Source organism: Balaenoptera acutorostrata, chromosome 9 (genome assembly GCF_949987535.1).
Source record: "Balaenoptera acutorostrata chromosome 9, mBalAcu1.1, whole genome shotgun sequence".
Lineage (NCBI taxonomy): Eukaryota > Metazoa > Chordata > Mammalia > Artiodactyla > Balaenopteridae > Balaenoptera > Balaenoptera acutorostrata.
In genome coordinates, this window is record NC_080072.1 from 56,925,664 (window position 1) to 56,946,914 (window position 21,251).

Genomic DNA, 21,251 nt, shown 5'->3' on the forward strand with positions numbered 1-21,251 from the left:
GTTGTGAGGGTCATGTCATTTTTAAACTACATGCAGAATTCTTAGTTTGATCTGCAAAATTCAGCACTCAATTATGTACCATCTTGTATAGTTCAGTAGATTTCAAAGTACTGGAGAATGTGTACCATATGCTTCCTTCTATCTCATTGCATTTTGCTTGGTGCTAAGCATGTATTAAAAGCTTAGTAACTAAAAAAAACAAAAACAAAAACAAAAAAACAGACCAATCACAAGCACTGAACACGAGACTGTGATTAAAAATCTTCCAACAAACAAGGATCAGAGATTTGAATTGACTACAAACTTACCAGGGGTCAACAACGAAACAGAACTCTTAAAAAAAAAAAAAATCAAATCAAGTTCTGTAGAGTTTAGAACAAAGGAGGGGTCCCAATGTCTCTGTACCGGTGATATCTCAAACGAAACTACTGAATGCCACATTTTAAGAGAATGCAGACAAACTAGAAGTTATTCAGCAGGGTAAGCAGGATAAGGAAAGATTTGAGATGCAGAATGATTTAAAGACCTACATGTTTGACTCAGGCAGATGGGCTAAAGGCTTTCCCTGGGGTAGAACAAACAGTATCAGGACCAGCTGTGAGAAGCTACAGGGTGGTAGGGTTCAGCCTAACCCAGAAGACTGTACAGCAATCACAGGTGTCCACCAACATGCAGGGTCATTGGCAGAGAGCCAAGCATCATAGACGAATCTTAAATAGAGGCAGTTCTGAGTGCTAGTGTTGCCTTCTCCCCTAAGAGCTCCACCATCCATCCATCCCAAAGGCCCTATCTCTCTGACAGGACTACCACTCCATACCTGTCCAAGTAGTTCACAATATTTGGGTTCTTGTTTTCCCTCATGACCAGGATCTCATTAATAATCAGCTCTTTCTTCGGCTGCTGCTGAAGGTTCATCTGCTTAATGGCCACCTGAAATTAGAGTACATTCAATGTACAACCAGAGTCACTAAGCATTTACTGAGCACCTACTAAGTACCAGACATAAACACTAAGGAGATAGAAATGAATAAGATATGGTCTTAGCCCTTGAGGAAATCACAGTTCATCTCTGGAGACCAGTGGTACTCAGTGTGAGGTCCCCAGACCAGCAACATCAACATTATCTAGGAATGTGCTAGAAATAAAAACTTTCAGTCCCCACATAAACCTACTGAATCAGAAACTCTGTGGGTTGTTTTTTTGCACAAACTTTCTATTTAATGGAAAAGTTCACTTGCTAAGTATAAGGATCATTTATTACTTGGCATTGGTACTGGTGTCACTGGAGGTGAGGATAAGACATAGTTATGAAGAATTTAAATGAGGAAGTGAAAGAATTTAAAAACTGATCTTTCCATTCATCTCTCTACCTTCTTAGATCTCTACTTAATCCAAGCCCAAGTAAATAGGGACTTCCTTTTCCTCAGAAACTCTGTACTTTAATAAGCCCTCCAGGCAATTCTCATGTGCACCAAAGTGTGAAGATCAAACTTGCTACTAAATAAAATACTTATATTAGAAAAATACTTTTAAAATTCACAATATAAAAGAGGTATGCTATAACAAAAGTCCCTACAAAGTGTTACAGGAACATAAAACTGGGCCAAGAACTCTTTCACACTATCAATGCAGAGGTTTCATAAAGGGGAGATGAGTTTTTGAACTTGTTGTGGAAAAATAAATCAGAGTTGACCAGGTTAAGAAAGAATAGAAAAAGGGGATCCTTAATGTTTATGTATGAAAAAGATATTGATAGGCTTTTTGTCTACAGAAATAAACAAATTTTCACATAATACAAATTTAAGGAACACATCAGTTTCCAAGGCACTTTTGCGACCTTTTTTATCTGTCGGGTACTATGTAGGGTATTCTCAAATGTATTTCATTTAATCCTCTGAGACACGTTATGAGTTAAATATTACTATTGACCCCCTTTGACAGATAAGGAAATTGTGATTAGAGAGGATATGTAACTTGCCTACACAGCTATTCAGTAGCAAAGTCAGGATTAGAATCTCAAAAGTGACGCCCATTTATCCTGCACACACAACCAGATTAATCTTCCCCACAGTACACATTTGGTGACTCTCTCCCCTGTTCAAAGCAGAAATGGCTCCTGTTTGCCTAGAGATGCTCCTTGGCCCAACATTCGAAGTCCTTATGATCTGACCCCTATCTTACTTCTTTCTCACTGTATTCCTTCATATACTACAATCTGAGCTTCTCTCCATTTAGAACATCTTGCTCCACTGTTTTTACATGTTCCAAACCTTCTTATACTTTGTATCAGACCAAAAGAAACCTCATTCTCCAAACCAGATAGGCTTTTTGCCTTCTTTAAAGCCCCGTAAGATTATACTTATACCTCTCTTGTGGAACTCAGCACATACTGAATTGTACGATGATTAGTTAGGGTGTGTCTCTCGAGAAGCTTGAGAGCTCATTTGAAAGCTCAGAATCCCTGGTGCCAAGCACAGGGCCTGACACACAGTGGGTGCTCAACAAATCTTTTCAGAAATGAAGAGGAAAAGACAGAATTCAGTGGGTTGATAAATACTTTGTTTTTAAACCACAAAGAGCATTAGCAATAGGCTGCTCTATCCCATAGGAGTAGACCTTAAATTATTTCCTAAATGTTTATTCCCTAGAAATAACAGCCAAGAACATGAACACCTAACAGAACAACTAAAATTAGTCTTTCCAGAATCAGCAAGAAGTGTAGAGGATGAATAATTCAACTTTTATGGGAAAACTCCAAATTCTATTATTTCTTCAATCAAGTATGGACAATCTTCTCCCATGAGCCAGTTCATCAGTAAGAACAGAAATGATTTTTTAAAACATTTTGATCACCTCCATTCCCTGCCCCAAGTGAGAAAAAATTGCTTTGGAGTGGAGTCTCCTATCAGGTTAGGCTTCTGGTCTGGCTGCAGCTTGCTATAACAGCTGATGTTTACCTTTTTCTAATGTCTAAAGAGGAACACATTGATCTAAAGACACATTACATTAAGATTGCAAGCCCTTACAAACATACTAAGATCTGGAGCCTTTGCAGTTCCTCAGGCCATCCTGGAAGATGGGACAGTGCTTATGAACCTCACAGAGGTCACTGCTGGCAGCAGCAAGGGAAAAAAGAGGCAGGCCATGGATGACAGAGGGGGTGGCAGGACACCAGGAATTCTTTACAGTAGTCCTTAACTATGGGCTAGGCTAAATGCCCTTCAGATCCCTCCTATTCAGGCCAGCAGATAGCACTTCTATAACAGAAAAATAACTGGACTTGAACCCTGAGGGCCTAAGCTCTGGGGCTGAGTCTGTCACTTACTAACCTTGACCAGTCACAAGCTCTCTGAGCCTCGGTCCCTTTATCAATACTGAGGATAATAATCCCAACCCTGAATCCCCTCCTCACAGGATTGTTTTGAGAACTAAATGAGACAGTGGTCAATGTGTTACTCATACATAACAAATGTAAATAATACAGTAAGACAACAATGAAAATGCTAATCATTGTCATAACTGCATTTGACGAGTAATTGGCACAGAGCAGCAAGAGTGACAACGTTCTCAGCAGGAATGACAGCATAAACAAACCACCCTCCCACCACTACTGTTTACTGAATGCCTACTCTGTGCCAGTGCTGTGTTAGGTGCTCTACTGACATTATCTCTGTAAAACCTAACAACAACCCTGTCAAGCAAGAATCATTATCTTCATTTTCAGGGAAGAAAATGAAGACTAAGACTTACAAGAAAGTTGCCCAAGGTCATAATCAATGCCTTCAGGTTCATATGACTTCAAAGCCACTTCCAGTCTACTCTTTCTATTACACACATTCCCTCTAAAAAATGGGTTTGAAAATTAATTGCTGTATCTGTAACTGGAAGATTTCCAGCACTAATATGCTAATCTTCTTACATATGACAGACAATAGCTCTCCTCTTCTCAGCTGGATAACTCCCAATAAGCATTCGCTCACAGAGTATCTCGCTAGCTCCACTAAAGATTTACACTCCCTGGGGGAGGAAATGAGGCCTTCCTGGCTACAATGCATTAGCCACCCTAATGGACTCCCTTCCATTCATAGTTTTGTAACCACAAGGCAGGCACATAGTGAAGTCAAGTTTGTTTCCTGTGGCCAGCTGCTCACACATGGAGCCTCCAGGCCTTCCAGGAACCGGCCAGCACCAGCCTGCCTCCCATCAAGGGCTGTGAGGCCCCAGAGGCCAGAAACACGACAAGGGGCCGTGGTGCCTAACCTTAGCTCTGCTGCGGCCTTGCAGCCCAGAAAGCCCAAGTTAAAATTTTAGAATCAAAAGATTCTAACCCAGCCCTTGCTAACTGCTATTAGCACAACCCTGCACAAGTTACTTAAACTCCTGAGTCTCAAATTCCTCATCAGTAAAAAGGAAATAATATTACCTACCTCATAGGGTTCTTTTTAATATTAATATTAATATTTAATATAACCTCCTTTTTTCTATCTCTACCTCCAATACAGCATATTTAAAATCAGCAGGATGATACCATCCTTCCTTCTTTACCATTATTTTATCACAGGTTCCTGTCAGCATTATAAGAGTTTTATATGTACACAATAGAAAGTATGGTTTCTTACATTTATATATACGATTTTAATGCCTGAATCTTTCACATAGTTCTTAGCACAAAGTGTAGCATAGAGCAAATGTTCAGTAAACATTCTGTAGAATAAATAAATACATACAAATAAAAATTAATATATATGTAATTCTTGGTTTATGGTATATTTTCACACGCATTATTTCACTCAACTCATTCACATTTTGTGAGGTATATGTTATCATGCACATTTTATAAATAAATAAAATTCAGGCTCAGGAGGTCAAATGACTTGCCCAAGGTTTTATAAGTAAGTAAAGGTAAACATCTAGGTTATTGGATTCTCACATCAAAGAACAATTAATAAATCTTCAAACATAATAATGTTTGGTTTTTTTTTAAGTTGACTTACCCCTGATGGAGCCTCAATATTTGGCTCAGACACTTGTAAAAGCCTGACAAGAGCACAGTGAGGTACGTGCTTTCCCTATTAACCATGACTTCTCCAGTACACCATGGGGTTTCAACCACCAAACATACACAAGCAGGTCCTAGTAGCCTCCCTCAGGAGAGCCCAACTCTGTTTTCACTGGAACAGGAGGTGCCTCTCTTAAGCTCTGAGCCCCATTAGTCTTTTGAACTAAGATCTTCCCCAGGCAACTCCCATATACAACCCACCTCCCAACATTCCTGCTCCGCAACCAAAGAGTACAATGCAAAGAAACTTCAAGCATTCTAGATTCCCTTCATGGCTTCCTTCTGCTGAAAATAAGATCTTAGATATCAGGCCTTAGCAATAAGATCAGAGCTTTCCCAGCTTATGAAATGTGAGAGACAAAGAGGTGCCTCCAAATGAGGACTTCAATGTCTACTGGAATCCTGGGCACAGAGTAATGGAAGGCCCACTAGATTGGGAGGCAAGAGACATATGTTTAAATCTCTCTATATCAGATTTCTCTCCCAAGCACCAGACTTGTAAAAATAATTGTCCACCAGGCAGTTTCACAAGAAAGTCTCTCAGGCAACATCTAACTTCCTCAAATCTGTACCTCCTCCTTGGTTCTTTCTCCTTGACTAGTACCACTCACTTGTGAGCCATCCTCACATTCACCAAATTCTGTCATATCTACTTAAGTACCTCTCAAATTCATCCACTTCTCCCCATTCATACTATGCTACCACCTTAGTCCAGACCATCATCTCTCACATGGAATTACACAGTAACCTCCTGACTCATTGCTCCACTCTTATCTCCCCGAATCTCTTCTCTACACTGTAGCCACAGTGACTTTTTCCAAAATCTGTAAATCTCATCATGTTAAGGAGTTCTAGTCTGCAATACTGAGAAACCAGAAGTGTCCCTATTGAGCTAAGAAGGGCAAAAACTTAACAAAAAGGAAAAAGAAACAGTGGAACTGAAGGAGTAGTAGTTGGTGGTGGATACTTACCTCCTGTCCCGTGGCCACATCCATTGCAGTGTACACAGTGCCTGAAGCACTGAACAACAGGTGGGGGAAAGAAAATAACAGGTGTTAGATGAAGTGACATTTGTCAAGTGAAGCTCTACACACAATCTGGCAATGCAAGTGTTAATAAAAATAGAAGCAAAAATAATCCTCCCCATTGCCTCTCCCACTCCACTCTCACGAGAGGCAGTATGTAGTAGTAAAGAGAATATACGCTCTAGTGGCCATCAGGAAGTGAGGGAAGAAAGGCGGGACGGAGGAAGAAAGGCAGAGAAATACTAGGAATAATGCTAGGAAAGTAATCATGTCCATTCTAAATGACTAAAAACCACACTTTATGCCTATAACCATGAACCCTGTGTGTTTGTAGATGAGTGATATGCAACAATATTTGTAACCTTACATGTCAGTATGTCAGATTTATATGATGCGATTGAAAGAAACTTAAAATTCTATGTACTGCAAAAATGTATTCTAGGCAAGCTCTGTGATTATGCTTCCCAGGGAAGTCAGGTCAATTCGGGGGAAAAGTCACTTGTAAGTTTGCCTGGAAGACAGAAATTATGGTCACCAGCTTCCCAACTACAACTCTTTAGTTAGGATCCTAGCTACATGTCAGGAAGTTGACATCATAAGATATGGACAATCAAATAAGGATGGGATTCTTTGCATTGGCAGTTATTTCCCCATTGCCTGATCATCCTACCTCTAGACATCTTCTGTCATAAAGCTGATGTCTATATTCCTGTCCCCATTCTCCCCTATCCCACCAGATATACCATTCTTAAAGGGCCAATATGCCCAGTCCTCGGGGAACTGGACATTTTGAGACTGTGTCTCCATGATTACAGAGGCTCAGAAGCTATTGAGGCCCACTGGTTAGTTCCTGATTGTTTCTGCCTCAAATAGACATATGATTAGACTATGAATTCCAGGTCAAAAAAACCTTCAGGTCTTAAAGGGAAAAAAAAAACAAGCAAAATTATAATAGTACTAATTTATCTTATTTGTGTGCCATGTACAGTTTTAAAATCATGGAATGTGGAAACATCAACACAGGTGCTTAATACATATTGCATTCCTCCCTTAGCACTAACACACCTGTCAAGTAAGCAGGGAAAAAAATTTTTGCAGATCATGCCTATTTATGGGCCTCATACATCTGAACACACACATCAGCAGTTTGGGAGGTGAAAGACCCTGAATCCACAACCCCTCTCACTTAAATGAAGAAACTGAAGTCCAGAGATAGGACCTGACTTGCCCACACTTGTCTGTGTACCTTGCTGCTACATTCTTAATATCTCAATGTAATTATCTAAAGGAAATACCAACCCAGATTACTCTGAGGCAAGCAAAACAATTTCTTCTCAAGGTGTTAACTACCTTATACCAGTTCAGACTCACAAAAGCACCAGACCAGGAAAAAATGAGATCCACTCAAGTCCAGGGTTGTTTTGAGGATTGAATTAAACAACAGATGCAAATAACAGATGTAAGCTGTACAATACTGTACAAATACAACATCAGTATATTATGCATTACTTTATCTTATTTCAGAAGTTCTTGGATGCATAGAAAAGAAAACTAAAACAGAAAGCTTCAATGACTTCATTAACAACAATGCTTTCACTCAAGTAACACTGAGAGCTTTCTACAAGCCAGACACTTCAGTTTCTTTTTAATTTTAGCTAATTGGGTATATCTGTAGAAATCTTATTATTTTTCTTTTTTATACGAAGGTATAACTTACCTAAAGTAATCTGCACAAATCTCAAGTATACAACTTGATGATTTTTCAATATGTACACACCTACATGTTCACCATCACGATCACCCCTGAAGGTTCTCTCTTGCCACATCCCAATCAACACTCCCCTCCCAGACGCAATGATTATTCTGACTTATATTAGCATTAGTTTTGCCTGTTCTTTAACTCCATATAAATAAAATCATACAGCATGTGCTCTTTTGTATCTGGCTTCTCTTACTCAAAATAATGGCCACTTTTAAGACTTATCACAGTATATTATAATTTTTTGTTTGACTCTCTCCTTCTGTAGACATGGGGTCTCTGAAGGGAGAGACTGATTCACAGCTGCATTCACAGTGCCTAGCACCTAACAGGAATTCAGTTAAGATTTGCTGAGTTCAGTACATTGAGGGCAGTATACAAGATGCAGAGAAGGAATCAAAGAGCAGGAGACATGAATTCTGGCATCCACTAGCAAAACAGATCCCATTATACTAGCAGAAGAGTCTGCAGTTCTGAGTCTTCCATTTCATATTAGTGCTGGTAGGTCTCAGCAACAGGTAAACGGGGTTAATCTGGAAAAGCAGAGCTATAATTTGGGAAGGTTTTGTGCTAAGAAAATAAATGGGTTTTTCACCCTCACCACAGGGATATTTTTAGCAACCATGTCAGCTAATGGCACATCTCACATATTAAACATAATTCTGTAAACCTGAGGTCAGCCTAACAAAACACCTTCAGATGGGTGAGGGGTGAGGTGGAGAAAGAAGAACAAGATTTATGAGAGGCAAAACAAAAGCAAAATCATATATACCAGCACACACAATTTTAAGTCATTTTTCTAGGGAAGAAAATGCCCCTACTAACCCTTGTCCAATCTTCTCAAACCGTGTGTATTTCTTCTTAGGATCGCCCACACTCACTATGCTCCCTTTGAAAGAAACAGAGAACATGAATCAGTTTTTCCCAGATCAACATACAAAATAGGCCCCATATTTCCCCAAATGCTGAGCTGGAAAGGATTAAAGAACTATCTCCAATACCTAAAAACCACACTAAGCAGGTCCTTAGTTTTCCCGCTTTAAGTTTCAACCAGAAGTTTCATCTCCTTACCGCTTTTATTCATAGTACTCTAATCCAATTCTAAACTCCTAAAAGTTATTCATTCATTTAAAATCCATTCATTCAATAGACATTTACTCATTTTAACATGCTCACTTACTATGTACTAAGCTCTATGTTGAATGCAACAAATAAAGAGATAGATGAGACACAGTTAAGACAGTCTCTGCTCTCAAGAAGCTCTAATCTCGGGGCTTCCCTGGTGGCGCAGTGGTTGAGAATCTGCCTGCCAATGCAGGGGACACGGGTTCGAGCCCTGGTCTGGGAGGATCCCACATGCCGCGGAGCGACTAGGCCCGTGAGCCACAATTACTGAGCCTGCGCGTCTGGAGCCTGTGCTCCGCAACAAGAGAGGCCACGATAGTGAGAGGCCCGCGCACCGTGATGAAGAGTGGCCCCCACTTGCCGCAACTAGAGAAAGCCCTCGCACAGAAACGAAGACCCAACACAGCCATAAATAAAATAAATAAATAAAAAGAATAAAAAAAAAAAAAAAAGAAGCTCTAATCTCAGAGGAGACAAACAATAAGTATAAAGTTCCATGAAAATATAATAATTGTGGTGATACAGAAAGAGGCAAAAATATAGACTGGAAAGGCTTCAGAAGGGAAGTGATATCTGGACTAATTTTTACAGGGTTAGTAGGAATTAGCCAGGGAGAGAAAGTCAAGAAAGGGTTACAACAGAAAGTACTTCAAGTGCAAAGACACATAGGTATGAGAGAGTTGACAGTTTCAAAAAAAGTATTCTGGAGATGGTAAAACTGAGGCCCACAGAAAAGAAGATACTTCCCCTCAAGGTCACACAGCAAATTGGTGTCAGAGCTAAGATTAGGAGCTTGGTTTTGGTCTCCCAGTCCAAAGCACTTTCCACTAATACCAATTACTAGGATTTGGTACTTTTCACATACATTATTTCATCTGACTTACAAATGAGACAGGTATTAACATCCCTATTTAAAAGATGAGAAAAAGGAGGCCCAGAGAACAGTAGGAAATCGCCCACCATGCAAGTTAGTGGCTGTGCTTCAACCCACGGGTCCTTAACTCCCAGGCCAGTCTGCTTCCCATAATTCTATGTTCTAAGTATTACTGTTTAAAAAAAAAATCTGGTTCAGAGAAATAGAATACATACAAGAGTAAACAGATGGCTAGGTAAGTGGCTTTTCTTATTTCATCATTTCATAAGGGCTCTGGGCAAGGGCAACTTTTAAAAGAGTGAAATTTTTTTAAAAAGTCAAGTAAGAATTATCAGGACAAAATCGAGAGCTGCTAAGCTGAGGAACCAGAAACGTCAGCTTTAAAAAGCAATGCCAGTGTGCAGACTTGACCAAATCAGTCACATCAAATACTCTTTAGAAGTAGATAAGTTCAAAGAATAAATCAAAGGCCTTGTCAGATGATTCTTCCAAGCCTACAGACCAACCCAGTCCTTTCTTCTCATATGGATTCTCCTGCAGATTACTGAAAAAGAGAAACAAGCTACCCTAATATTTCTGGTCACGAAAAAAAAGTAAAATGGAAGTTTCCACCTGACTGCAAGAAACAGCATGTTCTGATTACAGGAGCACAAGTTGTGCTCTAACCCCAGCTCTGTCACTTCTTGGCTGTGTGAATTTTCGCAGAGTATTTAGCATCCCTAGCCTCAAATACCTTAACTGCAAAAAATGAGGATTATAATGTCTGTCTTCAAGGGTTAAAATGAGGAGTAAATGAAAAAAAATCAAGAAAATGCCTTGCTTATCATTTGGTACATAGCACAGGCTCACAAAATGTTAGTTTCCCTTACTTCTTTTCCTTCAGCCAAGATGGCAGATCCGTCTTCTGTCAACAGAAACATCAATAATCAACATAGCACTCTTTCCCACCAGGTTTAGACAAGGCCTCAGTCTTTCTCAACACAACATTCCAGACTATTCACCAGGTAAAAGCTATTTGTCATCTCCATAACCCATGCCTAGTGGTAAGTGATTTCTAGCCCTTGAAGTGGGCTATCCACGCTATCATCACATTCCCACCCTAATGTTGCATCTAATCAGGGCTGGTGAGACAGAGGAGGTGGGTGCAAGGACAGGTGAAGAGAAGCACAGTCTGGCTAAGATATAAAGCACAGCCAGCCAGCCACATACACCTAGCGCAGAACTGAGATCTTTACAGCAATAGAATTCCACCTTTGTGCTTGACCAGTCACATACCAGAGGGAAATTCAAAAACCCGGAAAGTGCTTACGCAATTTCTCCAAGATCTCCTCATCAGACATTTTAGGTTTCTTCTTCGGCTTCTCAGTATTCCGGGTCAGAGCATCTGGCGGGGTGGCGTTATTCTCAGTAGGTGAAATGGGAGATGTAGCCACATCCCGCGTTGGAGTAATAGGAAGCGGTTCAATCACGGACCGTGTGTATACCTGTATTGGTGGTGCAAAAATTTGGCAAGGCCAGTCTCTCTTAGATGTGTGTGTTAGAACATCCACAGAAGAACAAATCCCAGTAAACTCATCCCTTCTCCTAGGTCAAAATCTGTGTTACTCTTCCTCTATACTCAGGCTGTGAGGATGGAATGGCCTTCCTTGCTCTCATTATACACAACAAGGGTTAGTGAGAGTCTGAGCACTTAAGATATTCAATACAAGTTAGACAACTCTCATTATAAATAGTTTAAAGGACATTCTATCATTAGATGGGAATCCCCTTCATCTGTAAAATTCTATTCTTTCCCAAGCTGAAATGAATATCCTGTATTCCCATAGTACTTCCCACGGCTAATACAACACAACATTATCTTCATTTGAGTTACTGCCTCTTTAAATCCTGAACCCTCACAGAGAAGGAACTGCAATTGTTCTTCTTTAAGAGGCAGTAACAGTGTAGTCATTTAGACCACAGACTCTGGAACCTGACTGCCTGGACTTTAAATCCCAACTCTTATTCTTACCTTGTATGACTTTGGGCAGATTATTTAACTTCTCTATGCTTTAGTTTCCTCAATTGTAAAATGGTGATGTTAGTGATACCTATCTTATAGAGCTGCTGTGGTAATAAATTAATTAATGTGTGAAATGAGTAACATCACACCCAAAAGACACTAAGCCTTCAAATTTTGGCAAATATTATTATATTTCCTATTCATTCATTTACTAAACATTTACTGAGAATCTATTCTTTGCCTTGCTGTACAAAATGCTGCCCCATCCACTATTCCTGTGAAGGAAGTCTTGGAGAAAGTCCTAACTGAAAGGCAAAAGGGATAAATGTCAGAAGATACGAGCAAACTGTATACTATTAAGGTACAGAAGAAGTGATCATACATTATACTGCCTTTCCCCAGGAGATGCATCAAGGCATTTATCACCTTTTTTCATAAAAATATCACAACAAATTTTTGGTTAGTCTATAAGCTCTATGAAAACAGGGAATCTGTGTCATTCATCCCTGAGCTCCTATATCTAACCAGTTGCCTAACAGAAAGCAAGCATTCAGGAAAATGTTTGATGAATCGATGAATAAATAAATAGGATTCTTCAGCTGGATCTTGAAGGATGGACATGATTGTAATAGGTAGAAAAGGGAGAGAACTTTCCACATAGTGGAAATAGCAGTAAGTCAAGACACTGAGATCACAGACTACAGCTTCTTTCCTGACTATTCCAGCGTAATGATTTCTTAATTTTCTATTCTTATACATGTAGACAAACTATATCCCTGGCACCTAAACCTGTACTTTCATGCCTTCTCCTCCTCCTTTAGTTCTCTTGACATGCCTCCTTAAGGGCACGAACCCTGCCTTTTCCTTCTCTAAAATTCTCTTTTTCTGGCTCCCAGCACAGGTCTGCTCACATAAAAAGGCCACTGTGCTATGCTGGAATACAACCTGGACCTGGGCTCAATTACCTGCTTTCAGTTCTAGCTCTTTTGCTTACTTAGAGACTTTGGGTAGATCAATTTACCTCTCCAAATCTCAGCTTCTTCTTCTATAAATTAGGAATTAACAATGTCTTTTTAGAAAGGAATGCCATCAAGATCAAATTTATCAATTCATTCAGTACTAACTGCCTTTCTAAAACCTTCCAAGAGCTATGTTAAGCACTGCAAATACATACATATATATATATATTTGCATATATATATGTATTTGTATAAATATATGTGTGTGTATATGTATATGTGTGTGTGTGTATACACACAAACACACACATAGGAGTTCGTGGTTTAGTGGGAAAAATTTTTAAATGAACATACTTGTAAAACAAAAAAAAATACCCATATGAGATATCCTGAGAACTCTGCAATTTTGAAGCTCATTTTCCTTAAAGTGACTTTGTAGCCTACAGAAAGGCTGATTCCACAGATTCTGCTTATAAATTCTAATCCTAAAAGGTCATCTAATCCCCCTGAATTTCCCCAACAGCATCCCCATAGTCAGTCAACCAACCAACATCTGCTTGAACACTTCCATGAATTCTCTAATCCAGAGACAATCTTTTTTTTGTATTATCACAGAGTTTAAGCCCTAGATCATTCTTTCATTATGAAGCTCGTGTCATAATAAAAAGTCCAAACAAAGAAACACTAGTAGAGTATCATCTGATGAGAGATCAGTGCACAATGATGCTAAATCATGTAAAAGGCAGATTGTGCCAAGTGAGGGCAGAGGGACCTGGCTATTCAGAGTTGCAAAAACCTCAAAAGAAGTTAAATAAAAATCACTGCCAACATCCAGCATCAAAATGCACTCCTGATGTCCAGCGTATTAATAGCACTAATGTTTTTATAAATTCTCTTGAGTCTTACAGTATCATCAATGATGTACTAAGAGGCTGAACCCTGCACATTTAACAGAGAAGAGAAGATCTATAGCAGGCTAATATGCTGCTTCCCAGGAGACTGGAATAACTTATGTTAGTCTTGCACTAAGTAACATTAATTCTGTATATCTTTCTGTATGTGAAGAACAGGCTAAGTAAACTAGGCCTAAGTTGGTACAAAGACCAATTATCTAGGACACTTTGGGACTATCCGCAAACTAATGATAAATAAATACACCACTTCTTGTCTTTAATCATACAGAAAATACCTTTCAATCAAGGTAATTTGGTGATTTCACCACCTGCAAAATCTAAGGACTGCTACCAGATTATTAAACCTCTAGGCCTCAGCACCCACCCCTCACTCCCCCTCCAAACTCTAATAAATCACAAAGCTGCCCACGTCCCCAAAGACTCACAGATTTTGTGTGCTCTGGGCGTGGAGCAATCACTGGAGGTGGGGTAGCATCATCATCATCATCTTCATCTTCTGAAACTGGTAGCACTGCAGGGGTCTCAGACACCGTCTTCACGTTCTGCACAGTGGAGAAAAGCCAGATTCATCATGTCCAGCTGACATGCAACTTAAGCTACCAGAGTCACCAATCTCCCAGAAGAAACCTTCTCCTGACACCCCTTCTGAAACACACATCAGCCTCAAGATCTCCACCTTTGTGTAGCCAGTCTCAGGAACTCAGCCACCTTCCCTCTCTTCTTTTAGATACCACTCTCCACTCAGTCCCTTGGGGGCTTCCTTCTCCCACCCAAAGCCTAACTGTGGATGGGGAAACCAGCTTACAGCTTCTCTACGTGCCTAGCCCAATCCAAACTCTGAACACAAGATCATAGTTCCTTCTTCTTCTATGAATTTTACTCTCTATGCTAAAGATAGGATAAAGTACAAAATGTAGGGGAGGGATCAAAAGTTTGGGACTTTACAAAGTTTATCATTGTAATTCCTTAGTCCTTTCTGATACGGTAAGTAGAAGTCCTGAGAGGCCTTTGCCTCTCCTTTTCCTTTCTTTACGAAAACCTACTGCAACCATTATGCCATCAGGTGCCCTCGCCTCAACCTGAAGATACAGAACATCAGGAGACCCTTGTCTCAAGAAGACAATGAGTTTTTCCCCAGACTGGATGCTATCTATTTCACTAAGCTTTTGCCCTGTCCTGGAATGAACCTTACCAGCACCACTAATTGAATATGCTATCATCTCAGCAACTTGATTTTCCCATGTAAACTGTACCAAAGCTGGGCTAAGACTGGCAGGTTTTAGGGCAGGTCCAGGCAAAAAGATCATACCATTACTGTTTATAACACATATTCAAGAGACAAAATAGCTCCAAAACATGAGATTTTTGATAGAGATTAAATGATTACAGTGTAGGGCCAGAGAAGCAAGGGATTTTCTGTATATATTGATATAATTCAACAGTTTCAGATATTTTCAGAGCATCTGCTTTGTGCTCAGTAAGATACTATGATGGATGCTTTTGATATAAATGTACAAAAATGAAAAAGATGGCCCATGTCCTAAAGCAGCTCACCATATGATGCAGGAGACAGAGGGACAATTCCCTTCTGCTGCCGTTTGGGGCCTATGGAGAGCAGAATGTCAGGAGTCAGAATGACAGGGGATAAGTGAAGGAACTGTCTAGTCAAATGCTAGTCTAGAGCTACTGTGTGGGAGTCTGGTCTTTACTACATTTGACATACTAAGATAAGGAAAACTGGCAAGCTCCTAGGTTCTAACAGGACCTCCAGTGCAGGGCATAACTAGAAAACTGCCAGTGACAGGCATATGTAAGCAACTAGCTTTGGTGATCACAGGCAATGAATCCATCCTCTGGGTCTCAAGTTTCATCACTCGAGGAACGTGGAAGAATAGGACAGGTATAATTTGAGGGGTGACCCTAAGTCACTTTCAGTTCTAAAATCCAATAGAGGTTCTTCCCTTGTCAAAGCACATATTTTGATATTTTTCTGCTCTAATTTCTTTTCTCCCCAATATTCCACTCAGCAAAATTTAACTAGGAACCCAAAATGGGAATGAAGTTAACTCAGCAGCCTCTTCATCATCAGGTGAAGAGGCCCTAGGGCTGACTAATGTAGACTATAAACACTTGTTTGTTGCCTCCTAAAACTCTATAAAGAAGGGGATTTCATCACCTTTCTTAGCAACACATTCTGTTTTCCACAAGTGATGGCTTTGTGTGGTAGTATTAACAACTACCAGAATCAAGAGATTTAGGCTTTTGTCCCAGATTTTTATTTCTTATCCCTGTGTTCTTTGGCAAGGCTGTCCCACTCTAAGCTACAGTTCTCATCCATAAAATGGAGGTGATGACAGAAGCTCTCTGCCTACCTCAGAGGGCCACTGGGAGGAAGAAATGAAGTGATGTGAGTATACAAGCACTTTGTAAATGGCAAGGGGCTAGAAAGATGTAAGGAATCAATTAAATTATCATTATGTTTAATAACCACAAACCTCTTTCTTAAGAAGTGACTTCAACTCACCCATTCATTCACTGTGTACCAGGCTCTATTCAAAGCTCTGGGGCTATATTGAAGAACAAATTAGATAAAGTGCCTGGTTTTATGGATTACATTTTAGAAGAAGATACAGTCAAAATTAATCACCAAACTGCCAGGCAGTAATAAGATAAACATAGGAGAGTAGAGGTTGGTTGAGGGTAGGGAATTATTACTTTACATAGAGTAGTCATGGAAAGGCCTCTCTAATGGCCTGAATGAAATGAGAAAATGAGCCATCAGACCCTCTGGGAAAAGAATATTCCTGGCAGATGGAAGAAATACAAAGACTCTGAGAGAAGGGGACATGCTTGGTGTGTTCCCCAAACCTCCAGGTGCCTACCTATACTACTGAGAAGTGCTTATGATTTTAAAACTGCTGAACTTTGGGTAAAAACATAGGAACCTCTGACGTTCTGGCCCAGGATTGCTCCCATCCATCCCACCCTAGCTCCATCAGAGGAGGGGTTCTTCCAGGATGAGGTAGGCTGTAACTACGGGACCCAAGAGGGATTACATTCATTTGAAGCAGTGGGCAATGCCCAGGCCCAGTGGTGCCATCAGTGGAAGTGACCTCCCAGAGGTAGTAGCAGGAGAGTGTCAACCGCTACTAGCCTGGGGTTGCAATCCTGAATCAGGCAAACAAATTCTGGCCAAAGGTACAGCAGACACTAGAGAGAGGCCCCATACTAGTCATACATGCCTGGCTCTATGCATGTACATAAAATCTTCAAGGGCTTCCCTGGTGGTGCAGTGGTTAAGAATCCCCCTGCCAACGCAGGGGACACGGGTTCGAGCCCTGGTCCGGGAAGATCCCACATGCCGCAGAGCAACTAAGCCCGTGCGCCACAACTCCTAAGCCCGCGCACCTGGAGCCCCCGTGCTTCCGCAACAAGAAAAGCCACCACAATGAGAAGCCCGCGCAGCTCAACGAAGAGTAGCGCCCGCTCGCTGCAAGTAGAGAAAACCAGCGTGCAGCAACGAAGACCCAATGCAGCCAAAAATAAATAAATAAATTTATTTAAAAAAAAACAAAAAACAAAAAAACTTCAAAAGAGCCAAGCAGAAAGTAAAAGTTTCTGGACAGCCCTGAAAGAGGTCTCAATAATTAGCAAGGATATAGATTTTAACAACACTATCAATCAACTCAACCTAACTGACATGTACAAAACTTTCCACCCAAGTTCTACGGAACACACATTACTTTTAACCACTTATGGATAATTATTCAGATAGAACATATGCTGGGCCATAAAACACATCTCAATAAATTTTGAATGACTGAAAACACACAAAATGTATTCTTTAACCACAGTAGAATTAAATTAGAGATAAACAACAAAAAGGAAATTTCTCCAAAGAAGATAAACAAATGCCAAAAAGCACATGAAAAGATGCTCAACATCATTATTAGGAAACGCAAATCAAAACCACAATGAGATACCACTTCATATCCACTGAGATGGCTATAATCAAAAGACAGACAATAGGGACTTCCCTGGTGGTCCAGTGGCTAAGACTCCACGCTCCCAATGCAAGGGGCCCGGGTTCAATCCCTGGTCAGGGAACTAGATCCCACATGCCACAACTAAAGATTCCACATGCCACAACTAAAAGATCCCGCATGCTGCAACTAAAAAGATCCCGCACGTGGCAATGAAGATCCCCCATGCCACAACTAAGACCCGATGCAGTCAAATAAATAAATAAATATTAAAAAAAAGAAAGACAGACAATAACAAATGTGGGGGAAGATATGGAGAAATTAGAAGCCTCCTAACGTCGGTGGGACTGTAAAAAGGTGCAGCCACTGTGGAACACAGCCTAGCAGTTCCTCAAAAGGTTAAACATAGAGTCACCATATGACTCAGAAATTCTACTCCTAGGTATATACCAAATAGAAATGAAAACATAGATCCACACCAAAACTTGTACATGAATGTTAGTATGAGCATTATTTAGAATAGCCAAAAAGAAGAAACAAGCCAAATGCCCATCAACTGATGAATGTAAAAAATGTAGTTTATCAATACAATAGAATATTATTCAGACATAAAAAGGAATCGTGCTGATACATGCTACAACATGGATGAACCTCACAAGCTTTTAAGTGAAAGAAGCTAGACACAAAAGACTACATGTTATACAAGTCCATTTATATAAAATGTCTAGAAAAGGTAAATTTATACAGACAGAAAGAAGATCAGTGGTTTCCTAGGGTTGGGCATGGGAGTTTGAATGAAGTGTAAACGAGTACAAGGGAACTTTTGTGGTGGTGGCAATATTCTAAAACTAGACTAGTGATAGTTGCACAAGTCTATAAATTTAATAAAATCATTGAATTGTACAATCAGTATGGGTGAATATTATGGTATGTAAATAACACCTCAATAATGCTGCCTTTTAAAAGTTAAATTTTTAAATTATATGTAAAACCAGTAGGTTCTCATTATACATTTCATATAATATAGATATATAAGGAGTTAAAAGTGAAAATTCCTCAGGAATGCCTGACAAAGATGGCAGATTGAACACAGGCATCTATTTCTTAAAACCTCACTAGAACTATAATAAACGAATGGCCTTTTAAAGGCATTAAACCTGAAGGTTGGAGAGAACAGGATAGGAGGCAAGATTAGCAAAGGAGGCAATGACTGATGGATGAGCAGTAACTGTCAAGGAGACTGAATCCAAAGCTGATGGTAGGCAAACCTGAAAACCAATCTACATATCTATGCTGCAAAATCAAGGCAAGGAAAAACAGAGTAAATATTTTTAAAAACAGAGAATCAGTCTAGGAAGTCTAAAAAAACAGGAGTTCCAGAAAGAGAAAACAAAGAAAAGAGGGGAAGACATCATCAACTAAATAATTCAGGAAAATTTCCTAAAACTGAAGCCTTGAGTTTCCAGGTTGAAAGAGTCCACAAAGCTCCTCACAAATTAAGTAGGTGAATATAGGGATGTAATTATGAAATTTCAAAGCAGTGGTGACAACAAAGATGCTACAAACTTCCCAAATGAAAAATAAAAAATAGGTCAGAAGCAAAGATGCAGGAATAAATAGCTTTGAACTTGAATAGCCAATGCTGAAAGCTAGATGACAAAAGGGCAATGTTTTCCAAATACTGGTGGAAAATTATTTTCAACCCAGAATTCCATATTCAGCCAAATATCAATCAAATGGTAGAGTAGAATGGAGGCGCTCCATTTTGAGACCTGAAAGATATTAAATATTTACTTTCTCAAAGCTACTGGAAGATGGACTCCACCAAACTGGGAAGCCAACTAAAAATGAAGAAGCATTGCATAGAGAAACTCCAATACAGAAATTTCAAAGACAATAGTCTTAATCTTCTAATCCTCTAATTCTTCCTGAATCTCCTTGAATAATCTTCTGTGTCCCTTACTCTCATATTTTCCATGTGTTTTTATATTTGATATCAATAATCTACTCTTCCGTGCATTTTTTAATCCTTGGGAATTTGTTTAACTATATTTTTAATTTCTAAGAATTCTTTTTTTATCCTCTGATTGATCTACCTGCAGTGTGTTTTTGTGAATGCAACATCTATGGAACCTCTCAATATATTAGATTTTTTAAAACTTTCTTTCCTGAATTATCAATTTTCTCTGGGGTCAGTTTTATTTCTTTTTCTTGGTCCTTCTCTTTAATGCTTTGTTTCTCTCAGATGTCTAGAGATCCTTGGCTCTCCCCTCATATTTATCAGTGAAAAACCATATTAATTAGTGTATGCGACTAGCATGAGTTTCCTCTGTAGTTGTGTAAGTCTATTTCTCTGCTGTCCCCTCCTCTGAATGGGAGGTCTGATGCAGTCTGTACATGAGTTATACAGATGTGGTAACTGGCAAGCACCACTTTAGGGTGAGCTGCCATGGAAGAGTATGTATGGTATGTATGGTATGTATACCTCTCCTCCCAGTTATCAAAAGCATCAGAAATTTATCCTTGGGATGCAGAAATTCAATGTATTTTCTTCCACTGCAGAGCTACTTCTCCTTTTTCCTCTACTTTATGCCTGTTTTAGAGATCTCTAGTTAACTCCAGCTCTGCTCTGCTTCTCTCTCTTCTCTCCCTGTACCCACACCAGGCATATTTCTCAAGTAGGCAGTTTACTTTCTTTAGAAAAGTATCTGGTTTAAGCTTAGGATCAACCTTCTGGTACCTTTTGCTCACTGTAACATGGACATTGCCCCTGCTGTTTCACTTACAGAATTTAATTTACTCTTGAAGATGACCCAAGACTCCTTCCTGTTTTTTATATATATTCTCTAAGACCATTTTCTCGAGCTACTCTTATCTTCCTAGGATATTTGTCTTCCACATACATACAGCAGCTGTGCTTTCTGCTGCTCCAATCAATCTGATCTTATCTGCTTTCTACTTTCCATGAATTCCCGACAATGGTTTATTAACGTCCTGTTTTTGTTTTGGAGCACTGTTTTGAATTCATTTTTTATGTATCTTTTCTGAAATTAAGAAATTTAGTATAGCAGGAGAGGTAAACATATGAATTCACCCCACTACACTGACCCAATTTCCAGAGCAATCTTTCTAAGATGGTAGTTTAGACTAAAATGCACATCTAACTATCTCACTTAAAATACTTCTGATTTAAAATACTTTCTTAGGAGACCTTCAAGATGGCAGAGGAGTAAGACATGGAGATCACCTTCCTCCCCACAAATACATTAGAAATACATCTACATGCAGAACAACTCCTACAGAACACCTACTGAACGCTGGCAGAAGACCTCAGACTTCCCAAAAGGCAAGAAATTCCCCACCTACCTGGGTAGGGCAAAAGAAAAAGGAAAAATCAGAGACAAAATAATAGGGATGGGACCTGCACCTCTGGGAGGGAGCTGTGAAGGAGGAAAAGTTTCCACACACTAGGAAGCCCCTTCACTGGCGGAGACGCGGGTGGGGGTGGGGGGGAAGCTTCAGAGCCACGGAGGAGAGCGCAGCAACAGGGG

The 21,251-nt window shown here is 39.8% G+C and overlaps 1 protein-coding gene across 6 annotated transcripts in view; it reads right to left on the reverse strand.

The window, feature by feature from the left end:
- The window catches only part of PAK1 (p21 (RAC1) activated kinase 1), a 151,550-nt gene that overhangs the window by 21,576 nt on the left and 108,723 nt on the right, over positions 1–21,251 (reverse strand). For 5 of the 6 annotated variants that reach the window (XM_057552722.1, XM_057552719.1, XM_057552720.1 and 2 more), the window contains exons 6-10: positions 14,143–14,259; positions 11,152–11,326; positions 8,669–8,732; positions 6,031–6,079; positions 818–930 (exon numbers count right to left, since the gene is read on the reverse strand). In XM_057552722.1, the coding sequence (XP_057408705.1) occupies positions 818–930; positions 6,031–6,079; positions 8,669–8,732; positions 11,152–11,326; positions 14,143–14,259 (518 nt within the window). The remainder of the gene's footprint in view (positions 1–817; positions 931–6,030; positions 6,080–8,668; positions 8,733–11,151; positions 11,327–14,142; positions 14,260–21,251) is intronic. The other variant, XM_057552723.1, reaches the window with a different exon arrangement.